Raw genomic sequence first — 12,525 nt, forward strand, 5'->3', positions numbered from 1 at the left:
ACATCAATTTTCCTTTATTAATTCATAAAAAAACTTTCCTAGTCATCTAATTGGTCTCCCTACACTTTGTTTTATGTCTCCAATAGACCTCAATGATTCAGATAACCTCAATCAGAGGGGCTACATAATCTTTCCAAAAACATAAGCCCTCTTCTATTGCCATATAACCAAAATTCAGTAAATCACTCATTCTTAGGTTTACAGGATTTTTTTCTTTTAAGCTAAGAAAGAACATGGATTATAGTGAGGTATAGAATCAACTGTGAGCATCAGAATTTAAGAATTTAACTAAAACATAAAAAATAGTCATGTTGATCTCACATTGTTTATAATAAGGTTTTTACTTTCCTTTTCAAGAGAACATGTATATTTTTAGACAGCAACTTAGTAGAGTTTGGTAGAACTTTTTGAAGGCTAGTGATTTATGTTTCCATAAGATTTGTCCATTTATACATAATACCAAATACAGAAAAGTACCCAATTTCCCTGTACAGATTATATTCCCCATCAGAAAAAAAAAAAAAATGCCAAAAGGAAGCCACTGACAATGAGCCTCTGCCCTCTGAAGTGCCTTATCCTGAAAGGGTCAGCAGCAAGGGCAGTCAGCAGCAGAGGCAGGCAAGCACTGTTCCGGCTTACTCTAAAACCAGAAACGAAGAAGCAAGGCTTAGATCTCCTTCTAAGCCCACTTGTTTCCCTAGTTAGCCTTCGATGCTTGGCAACAGATCTCCTCCCTCGGCACTTGTAAGAAGAGGGAATCAGAAAACTAATCTCTCAGATTTGGCAACAACATTTCTAACTGGTCCTTGCAGCTTCTGTCCCCTCAGGAAGAGATGCAGGAGTAGGACTGGCATCAGAGAAAGAAAGAAACCTAGAGGTGTAAGCTGAAAGTTCAAATTTGAGAACTAGAGTATCTGGGATCTACAGAAGGTCCCACTTCCCTTCTTTACCATTCATTAGCTTTCTTCCTAAAAAAGGGGGTGGGGACATAAATACATCCACCCAAAAAAGGCAGTGGGGGATTAAATACAATATTTATAAAGAACATGGCCTCTGCTGGGCATGGTGGTTCATGCCAATAATCCCAGCAGCTAGGGAAATTGAGGCAGGAGGATCATGAGTTCAAAGCCAGCCATAACAACTTAGTGAGGCCCTAAGCAACTCAGCGAGATCCTGTCTCTAAGTAAAGTATAAAAAAAGGGTTGGGGATGTGGCTCAGTGGTTAAGCATCCCTGGGTTCAATCCTAAGTACCAAATAAATAAATAAATAAATAAATAAATAAATAAATAAATAAATAAATAAATAAATAAAATATTCTGCTACTTTCTCTACTTCATACAATTTTAAGTATAGTAAGCTAGAAAGAACACCATTCCTGTCTCAGCCCTGTTTATGAGGGGTGGCGTAACTCTCAGCATGTTGGAAAACTTCTCAGGGCCTTGGTTTTTGCATCTGCTAAATGAGAGCACTGTACTAGATGTGTTCCTGGGGCCCTCCTGGCTCAGACACTGCCCATGCCCAGAGAACACCTTTATCTTTCAGACTTTCCACAATAAGTCAGACTGCCTGGAACCACACTTCCTAGCTTCAAATCCCAACTCTAGTACTTTCTAGCTAGTTAGTTAATCTCATCTGTGTCTAAGTATCCTCAGCCATACAATGGGGGACAATGACAACAGTTCCTGTGATGCATATAAGTTCACACATTTAAAGCACTCAGACCAGGACTGGCACAGAGTAAGAACTCAATAACTTTTAGTATTATTGCTTATTTTAAATTTTAATTGTTAATACTATTATAATATTACAATCTCAAATATTAGCCTTATGGCACAAGGAAGAGCAGAGATCCTAGCAGAAATGATTTGCTGACTGTTATCACCATGGATGGTATGGAATTGCTCAAAAAAGGGGGGAAAGATCATTCTTCTAAACAGGAGGCTATGACTAAACCATACAGCTCAACAGGGCCAGAGCAGCTACTATAAGCAAAGACCATTATCTTTTGTAAATAAAATACTAAGCCAAATGTTACTGAATATTAGGTTTGTATATAGTAATGCTGCTATAAAGAAATAAATTTGCTTTTGTGAAGCATCACTATAAATCTTTACACAAAAATATGGTACCTTACATAACAATACTTCCTTAAAATGAAAGAAAAAAATATACTTTCTTTATTCTTACCTTGAATTCTTTAATTCCAGTAAAAATACTGATAGATGAAATATCAGACTCTCCATTTGGTTTACAGTCAGTCACAATTTCAACGACCTTATCCAATGCCACTTTCATTCGATCAAACACTCCTTCTTTGTTTTTATGAGCTGATTCGCAGTTGGGGTGCCTGAGACATGTCTTCAAATAATAGAAAATCTTAATATGTGACCCATTCATGACCCACAAAATCTTACAGAGAACATGTCATGCTAATAAAAATGGTTCTTTACCCAAGTCTCCTGGGTCCCTGGCTCCCCCAGCTGCCTCTCCTCACTAGAGTGGAAGCAGGATGAGTAAAAAGCGATAGCAAGGTTAAGTGAAAAACGCAGAGTGCAAAACTGTATCTGTACACTTCAACAATAAGCTTGCCTGAAATTCTTTGGGGTAAATAAAACTATTTCTGCATTATGATTAAAACCATTTTTAAATGTTGCCTTACACATGCAAGAACTAAAAAAAGAATGAAGAAAAATAAACAAGATGATACATGACTACAGCTACAACTTGGACTTTCAAAAAATGATGTGTGTGAAAAACTAATCAAGGGCCTAAATATGAATGGAGCTGTCTGGATGGGCTTCATTAAGTCTCTGTTTTTGTGGCCTCACTGATCCCAGCATAGAGTAAGTACTCTAGCAGAGAGGTGGTGCTAAAAAAAAAACTGCTAATGAGACACTTGCTAGTTCATTCTTGAATTGTACCAATTTGCGGGCCAACTGCTATTTGGAAATACAAGCTCCTGATTGTTAATTTTGTAAAAAGGAGATAAAGGAATTAGAGGTATGAATTTACAGAATAAACAAACTAAGGGCCGATTCACATTGCACTGTTACTTGACCAATCCTAACTTGCCCAGCGTTTTTCTAGAGCACATGGGCTGGCTCCCTGCAGGAGCAAGCATGTCTGGCAGCCCTTGACTCACACTACCCTCTCCACCTAGCTGCTCCTCCAAGGCTGACACGCAGATTAATCACTGTTTGGAGCTGGAACAGAAAGTCAGCATTCTTGCAAATAACTGAGATTTGACTATTCAAGGCCTAGTTTCTAAGTCACCACTTTAATCTTTATAAAGACATGAAATAGATAAATTAGATGTACTTAATGGGTTTTCTGAATACAATTTATAACACAGTAAAACAAAAACCTTCTTACCTTTGAAGCTGTGAGAAGCATCATTGTACACTTTTCAAGAACTGCCCTAGCTGCTGCCATTTTTGCCTTTTTCTTTTCATCTTTCAAATCCTAAAGATGAAATAATATCACTGAACCGTTTAAGATCATATAAACAAACCCATTTCTGAAAAGTCATTTATTCAACATTACTTAAAAATTCAGTAACATTGGGGGGGGGGGGCCGCGGGGGAAGAAACAAAGAAAGAAAAAGAAAAAGAACCCCGGACAAAGTTTTATGAACTGTTATGGTCTCCTTCTAAACACAGTAGTCCCCACACCCATATCCACAGTTCCATTCTCCAAGGTTTTAGTTAACAGTTGTCAATTTTTGTTTTACCATCTCTTCCCATTCTCACTAAAATGTAAGCTCCAAAAATAATAATAAATAATGAAGAGTACGTGGATAAAAAAGAACACACTTACACTGTTGGTGGGACTGTAAATTGGTACAACCACTATAGAAATCAGTATGGAGGTTCCTCAAAAGACCAGGCATGGAACTACCATATGACTCCTTGATACTTATGCTGAAGAATTAAAGTCACCACACTATAGCAATACAGGAGGAGCTATGTTTATAGCAAGCACAATTCACAATAGTTAAACTATGGAACCAACCTTGTCCATCAACAGATGAATGGATAAAGAAAAGGTGGTAGGTGTTTACACACACACACACACACACACACACACACATTGTAAAGTTTTATTCAGCCAAAAGAAAAAGGAGGGGCTGGGGATATGGCTTAAGTGGTAGCACACTCGCCTGGCATGAGTGAGGCACTAGGTTCAATCCTCAGCCCACATAAAAATAAAATAAAGATACTGAACCACCTAAAACTAAAAAATAAATTAAAAATAAACTAAAAAAATAGAAAAATTAAATTATGTTATCTATAAGAAAATAGATGGAACTTGAGACAATTTTGTTAGGCAAAATAAGCCAAACTCAGAAGGTCAAGAGTTGTATGTTTTCACTCACAGATGGAAGCTAGAGAAGAAAAAGGGAAAAAAAAGTTGGGGGAGGGGTGATTTTATGAACATCAAAGGGCAATCCATGGGGAAAGGAGGAAAGAAGAAAAAGGAGAAATATTGGGGAATGATATTGGCCAAATTATATTGTTACAGTATGTGTAATGTATGAATATGGAATGACAAATCCCATCATTATGTGCAACAATAAAAAATATGGAGGAAAATAATTGACTTTAATAAACTAATTTTTTGTAAAAAAAATAAATAAATAAAATAAAATCTAAGCTCTGTGAGGGAAGAGGGGTTTTTTTAAATCTCTTTTATTTACTATTATATCCCCAATACCTAAAGTAAAACCTGATTCAGAGTAAGCAGCTAATGAATACCTGCTAAGTGAATTGAATGAATGAATCTGACCAACATCTATTTTCAACATATTCTAACTATACTAAGGGAGAAAGCATTTTTACCCTGGACATATTCCATGAAAGTGATCCAGAGATAACACTTATCAATCACAAAGATGCCAAAATTTCTGCTAATAAGTTTTAGAGGTCCCGCATCTGAAGAGTTAAATTTTAAAACAGATACTTCAGTTAAGGCCCTCGACCCTTTTAAAACATTGGATCATATTCTTAATAGTCTTAGGAAAAAATATACATTCTCCATACCAAATTTCTAACTACAAATTAAAATAATGGTTAATTTTCCATATACATCCAGATGCCAAAGATCCAGCAAAAAGCATAACTGAACAGAGGTGGCTTTGAAACCTAAAAATCACACCATGCTTGCATCGAGAAAATGTTAGATAATATATAATTATCATAACAATACTCATGCTAATAATTTTATGGGGAAGAGGAAGATGAAGAAGATGGAGAGAGAGAAAAAGAAATAAAAGCAAAAAATGTTTTATAAAAACAGAGACAGAGGAACAGAAAATGAAGCAGTAAGGTACCTATATAAAGAGCTTGATTAGAGCCTAACACCACTGTCCAGCCTGCTCTTTCCAAGCCACCACTCATCTCCCAACTCTGCGGCAACCAGGAAAGTTCACATCCAAAACTAAGGAAGTGACCTATATGGCCATTCCTAGAAGCATCTCAAGAATCTGCAGACAGATGCACAAATTCCCCAACAAGGAAAAGCCAGTCCCGAATATAATATGGGTGTCCACATCCCCAAATTTAGGAGATTATGGTCTGAATTGGGAAACAAATCCATGAAAAACAGATATTATGTTGTAGTTTGAGAATGGCAGGCTTTAAAATCAGATTTAACTGAGTTCATCTGTCAGCAGAGTGACCTTGAGAAAGCATTATCATCTCAGGTTCAGTCCCCTCCTGTGTAAGACAATAATAGCAATACCTACCTCATAAGAATGTCTTGAGAATTAAATGAGATCATGTGTATTAAGGACCAAGCATATAACAGAGCCAGTGCAAATAAATAATGGGTTATTACCATTAACCTAATGTGCTAAGAAAAACAGAAATATATAAGAAAATACTCTAAGAATATGAATGATGGCTCCGTTTGTTTATCTGAGCCCTGGTAGAGGAGTCATTAGAAAGCTTCACAAAAGAGAAAGTACTCGAGTTGGGCCTTGCAGGCACGTATGAGTGTTCCTAGTGAGAATAAATTTAATGGTTACATGTGTCCAATAATGATATGCTGGCCAACTAACTACACCCTGGCTCATTTATGAGGTGTTTTTAAGACCAAGGTTATAGATTAATAAGCAAGGGATTTCAAAGACCACACCTTATCCAAACGAAAAATTATGCCTTTATCTAAAGATTCTGAAGTGTAGTAGATACCTACATTTTGTCTGTCTCCAGTTAAATGTGCAAACTCCACCATTTCATTTCCAAACTGACTGAATATCTGGACAAACTCTTGAAAGCTATTAACTTTCTCTAGTCTTTCCATAGTTGCGAGAACCTGCAAAACAGAATATTTTATTATTAGATAATAGATATAAAAGAGACTGAGACTGTCAAGGCTGAGGAGAGTGAAGAAAAAAGGAAGATTCTAAATTCTAGAGGGACGCTGAGGAGGAGGAACCAGAAAAGAAGACAGGAAAGAAAGTGCTCAGAGAGGCTGGTTCAAAAGTCATGATCTCTTAGGAAATGGCGTGGTTTGAGGATGAGGAGACTTGGGCTTACTTGAAAATTAAAAGGAAAAAATTTCTAGATGACTAGATTTACAGCGGAAAGATCATTTATGTAGCCAACAGCAAAGGCGAGAATGGGGTGGACTGTGGTCGCTGCTACAGCCTGGATGTGGTTTCAGTGTGTCCTAAGCTGAAAGGACAATTTCTAGAGTGTCAATGTAAGAGGTGGTGGAACCTTTAAAAGGTGGGCTTACTAGAAGGTGGTTAGGTCACTGGGGATGCTTCCCTGGGAAGGGATAAATTCATTCCTCACAAGATGCCTTTCCTTGAGAGCGGGTTGTTTTGAAGACAAGACAGGGCCCCTCCGTGGTCTCTGGCTTCCTGTCTTGCCATGTGATTCTTCTGCACATTCTTCCACCATTGTAATGCCAGCCACCAGGAAGCTCTCACCAAAGGCTGAACAAATGGGTCTGCCTGATTGTGTAACTTCAGCTCCAAAACTGAGCTAAGTAAACCTTTCTCTTTATAAAGTACCAAGCCTCAGATATTTTATTATAGTGGCAGAAAATGGACTAATACAGTAATCAAATCTGAGAACTAAGAATGTAGTGAAGATAAAAGACAACACAGAAGCTGTATGGTTCACTGAACCAGAACTGGAGGAATCCCAATCATGTCAGTAAAATGGAAGGAAGGTCATCAGCAGAATGAGGAATAGAAAAGGAAGTTCAGGATTTATGAGCAGGAAAAAAGTTTAGATTAGTCAAGAATTATCAATGTTAAATAAATTCATTGCCTAGAACCTTCAGAGATCAGGAGTGAATAGAGACATGTGAATCTATAGCAGAGCCACAGATAATGTATTTTCTTGATGTAAGAAATGATGTAAATAGATGTGAAACATATTTTCAAATATATTTCTTTAAAATAACAGCACTGAGTTAGCTTTAGTCAGACCTAGAGAGGTTAAGAAAACACAGATATCCTGTGTTTACTTATTTTTAATGAGAATATGATGGATATTTGTCATGTTAAGCTGCCCTAGCAGCTCAGGAAGCACAGGAAACTAATAGAGATAAGGAAGATTTCCACACCAAGCAGAGCCTCCATCTTTCAAAGAGAAGACAGTTGATTCTGATCCTCTAGCACTGCTTGATCCACCTCTCCAATTTCTTATTCTCTTTAAAGTTATACTTTCTGATTTACTCAATACTCATCAGGTGGTTTTGTCTTCAGACTGTACTGGGACAGTCCCTTCCCTGGCTGACTGCCCTCCTTCTTGGCTAGGGAACCATCCAAGGAAAGAAATTATCATATATGCCCCAGGTTCCTAGATGACCAAGAAGTATAACCATCAACTAAGACACTGGAAGAGTTTTGTAATTATTCAGGAATGTTTAGGGATGCTACACACAGAAAATTTTATTACTGTGGATGATTATAGTCTCGGATGATTTAATTTTGTCTTAAGCTTATAAATTGTTACATTCTGACTTAGAAAAAACATACTAAAGAATTCAGCATTTTTACCAACTAGGTTTCTACTACATTTTGCCAGTAATCCTTAGCAAGCAGACAATGATTTTCAGAGAAGAAACTATATTTGCATTCAAAAGTTTAGGCCTTGTTCACACATTACTTAGAAATGACAGGCAAGGACAGAAGAAACAGGGCTGGGGTTGTGGCTCAGTGGTAGAGTACTTTCCTAGCATTCATGAGGCAGTGGTTTGAACCCCAGCACCACATAAAAATAAACAAATAAAATAAAGGTATTGTGTCCATCTACAACTAAAAAAAAAAATTATTTAAAAAAAAGGACAGAAGAAACACTACTCTTTAAACTGTACACAATTAGTACTATTAATGATTATAATAGAAAAGTACTGCCGAATTATATGTAATTAACCCAGAGAAACACTTTTAAACAAAAGTATTATAATATCAGAAAAGCAAGTACCTTATTTCTTGATGCTATTATCTGTTTGATAACTACTCGGTCTGCCAGCAGCAACACTTTTGTTACAGAAGAGAGAAGTAATCTTGCTGCCTTTATAACTCCTGTTTTGTCTGTAAAAATCATGATCTGGCCTTCAGATTCTGGATGATTCAAGGTGGTCACATCTGTAAGCGCTGCAATTGTTTCTCCTAAGAAAAGTGGGGGAGGAGTTACATTGGGAACGAGACACTTAAGTAAAAATCCAAACTGTTTTCTGATCTTGGATGTCACGCATGACAGAGGAAAAGTTGACTCTGCAGCATTAGTTCAAGAACAAGACATGGTTTCTCTTGATGATTGGAGAAATTATCAAATGAAACTTTCTAATAACAAAATAACAGCACACTCTTTAGAACTGTGACAAACTTAACTGACAAACTTTTGCTTCCACCCCATTTACAAAACAGAATTTTTGTTTCTAGTAGTATGTCCAACTCTACAATTTAACAGCCTCCTTCTCTGCAAGACAGTAAAATAAGTCATACGAGACCAAAACCAAAGAACCTAAATCCAGAATAGAAAGCAGAAGCTTGGCCTGAAATTGCTTAGGTTTATACAGTCATCCAAGGAGAGCAGAATGACAAGGCTTTGGGCCCCAAGGGTTGATATCGTCAATGAGAAGTGAAGACTGTCTGCTCATCAGCCTGGACTTGGGGTGGGGAAAGCAAACAAAGAAAAAACCTCCCCCTCCGCTCTCCCCATAAGACTTCAAATCCTGGGCTGACCCTCTCTCTTAGGCTTTCAGGTGGAGTTCACACTTCCTGTGGTGCCCAGTGCACATCACTCTACCAAACAGATAAACTTCCAACCCTCTAGAAAAATTCTCTTATAGGCCAGGTGAAGTGACATAATCCTAATAAACAAAATAACAACAACAATTTTGGGAAGCAGGAGGATCCCAAGTTTGAGGCCAGCCTTAGTAACTTAGCGAGGCTCTGACTTGAAAAAAGGCCTAGGGATGAAGGTCAATAGCAAAGCACCCCTGGATTCAATCCCCAGTACCAAGAAAAAAAAAACAAAAAAGAAAAATTGTATTCATTGGTATCATCAAATAGTTTGGTTTCTATTTACTTAGTGACACAAGGATTGAAGCCAGGGGTGTTCTACCAGGGGTGTTCTCCCAGCTCCCACACCATTCATTTTGGTTCTTTCTTTTTTGCTTTCGGCTTTTTGTTTTTCTGAGACAGGATCTCATTAAATTGCCCAACATGGCCTTGAACTTGCAACCCTCCTACCTCAGCCTTAATCCTCATGCCTCACTCCCAAGTCACTGGAATGACAGTCATAAACCACTATGCTTAGCTCTATTTCATTTCTATAAAGCAATATTCATCAAAAACAACACAAATGTTTATTCTCCTCAAAGACAAAACCTAGAGTAACCTCCAAAACTTCTTGCTATTAAAGTCAACAAGATTTTTAAAATATTGAATTATCATCTTGTAGTCTTCAAGATAATTTTTAAGTTCTAAATAAACCTGTGTATCTAGTGATCGATTTTCATAAATGCTCTCCTGTCAATTTTACTCCATACATGCAATAATGTCTCAGCCAATAGGCTAAGGATCTTGCAAAAGTACTAGATAGAACCTTAAAGGACAGATCACAAGCATAAAACAAAGTCAGTATTTAGAAAGGCATATCTGGTGGGAGCACATAAAATGGACTGGAAGTGAGAGACTCAACACTAGACTACCACTGTAATCATGGTGGTAAGGACTTTTGAAATGACAGCCACAGGAACAGAAAGAAGACGGTTTGAGAGAGACTGAGAAAAGAAAATATAAAATTAGTACCTGGCCAGTGATAAAAAAGAAAGGAATAGTGAAAAATGGCTTCAAGGTTGTGAACCTTAGTCACTTAAAGAAAATCAGAAGGGCATGGAAAGGAGATGATCAATTTAGTTTCAGAAAACATGAGTTTTAAATGATACAGGAATACACAAAACATAAGCCCCCAAATGCAGACTAGTCAGCAGATTTGAAAGTGACAGTATAATTGCAATAGCTGAAGCTTTACCAACAGATAAAGCCTATGGTAGCCAGTCTCCAACATGGCCCCTAAGGATCCCCAACTACTAGTATTTACATCCTCATGTAGCTCCCTCTCTCATCCAAGCAGGGCTGGTGTAAAAGAAATGATGGTCACTTCTGATGTTAGGCTATTAAAAAATTAGAGACAATAATCTTGTTCCCTCTCTGAGGGAAGCCAGCTGTCATATCATAAGCAGCCCTCACCACAGCAACACCTGCACAGTGAGAAACAGGCAGCAAATACAGCCAATCCATGATCTAGTCAAGGAGCCTGGAAGCAGATCTTGCAGTCTCATTCAACTGTCCCAAATGACAACTTGATTGCAACCTGGTAAGACCAGTGACCCAAAACCCCTGCCCCACCAGAAATCCTGAATTCCTGACTCTTAGAAATTGAGGGAGAGCCAGGCTTTGTGGTGCATGCCTGTAATCCCAGCAGCTCAAGAGGCTGAAGGGGGATCATGAGTTCAAAGTCAGTCTCAGCAACTAAGCAAGGCCCCAAGCAACTCAGCAGGACTGTCTCTAAATAAAATATTAAAAAGGGCTAGGGATGTGGCTCAGTGATTGAGTACCCCTGGGAGGAGAAGAAGGAGGAGGAGGAGGAAAAAGAAGAAGAAAGAAGAAGAAACTGACAGAGATGATACTATTTTCAACTTTATGTTGCTACCTTTGAGCTAATTTGTTTTACAGCAATACAAAGTTTTTATTAAACAGTTTTTATGGCAAAATAAACAAAGCACTTAGAATCAAACCCAAATGAACACAGAAAGGGACAGGAAGAGAAGTATCAGTTTGTATACTACCAGCAATAGCTGAAAAAATAAAAACATTTCCTCTGTTTCTCTGGAAAAAATTTATCCTGTTAATCTCAATCACCAAAGATATCACGTAAGCTTACACATATGTATTATTTTAACCCTTCCTTTTTTCTGACTGAGCCCCAGGTGTTCAACTCGTAAATACATGAGATAGTAACATTTGATCAACTCCCAACATAGTCAAATACTTCCTTAATGTTGTTCAGAGTTCAGAGTAGCCTATTCAGAAATTAGTTCTCTGAAAAAGCACAAAGCTATCTTACAGCTTCATGGTTGTAGTTTCTTTTACTATGCAACCAGTATTCTGTCTTAAAGTGAAAATCCAAAGCCACTCAAACATTTAAATTAATTGATCCTCCATATAAAATATAAACCTTGCCCAGTAGCCAAGGAAAAAGTAAAAATACAACGCAAGAGTTCAACACAGTGAAAGAATAAAAACTAATTATAATGACACTAATATTTATTGAACATTATTATGTGTCAAATGCATATATGCACTACAGTAAGATAACTCTATAAACAATAATAGCACTATTTTAATTTTTTTTCCAGTATTGGGGATTGATCGCAGATTCTTATACATTCTAGGCAAGTGTTTTACCACTGAGCTACATCCTTTGTCTTTATTTTATTATTTTGTTATTTTATTATTTTACTTTTTCATTATTTTGAAATAGTATCTTGGTAAATTGTCAAGGCTGTCCTCAAACTTGCAATCCTCCAGCCTCAGACTCCCTAGTAGGTGCAATTATAGGTGCATAACATCACCCCCTGCTAAAAGCCCCATTTTACAGATGATGACACTAATTAGTAGCTTGTGACCCACAATGGGGAGGAGGCATGGGGACAATGGAGGAACTTTGATTGAGCAAAGCAGGGAGGGACGGGGATAGGACAGATGGTAGAATGAGGTGAACATCATTACCCAAGGTACATGTATGACTGCACATGTGATGTAACTCTATATCATGTTAAACCAGAGAAATGAAAAGTTGTGCTCCATTTTTGTCCAATGAATTGAAATATACTCTGTTATCATGTGTAACTAATTAAAACAAATAAAAAATCAAAAAAATTAGTAGCTTGCCCAAAGTCTCTCTGCTAGCATTGGGAAGAGTGGGATTGGCACATGGGCAATCTGACACTCAGCTCTTGTGCTCTATCACCACTTTCATTATTCCCCTCAG

General features: G+C 37.5%; 1 protein-coding gene across 2 annotated transcripts in view; it reads right to left on the bottom strand.

Moving 5' to 3' along the window:
* Ctnnal1 (catenin alpha like 1) overlaps nt 1-12,525 on the bottom strand; it is a 66,526-nt gene that overhangs the window by 30,960 nt on the left and 23,041 nt on the right. For both annotated transcript variants that reach the window (XM_078047923.1, XM_078047924.1), the window contains exons 3-6: nt 8,446-8,633; nt 6,197-6,316; nt 3,374-3,463; nt 2,189-2,359 (exon numbers count right to left, since the gene is read on the bottom strand). In XM_078047923.1, the coding sequence (XP_077904049.1) occupies nt 2,189-2,359; nt 3,374-3,463; nt 6,197-6,316; nt 8,446-8,633 (569 nt within the window). The remainder of the gene's footprint in view (nt 1-2,188; nt 2,360-3,373; nt 3,464-6,196; nt 6,317-8,445; nt 8,634-12,525) is intronic.

Source organism: Ictidomys tridecemlineatus, chromosome 4, assembly GCF_052094955.1.
Source record: "Ictidomys tridecemlineatus isolate mIctTri1 chromosome 4, mIctTri1.hap1, whole genome shotgun sequence".
NCBI lineage: Eukaryota > Metazoa > Chordata > Mammalia > Rodentia > Sciuridae > Ictidomys > Ictidomys tridecemlineatus.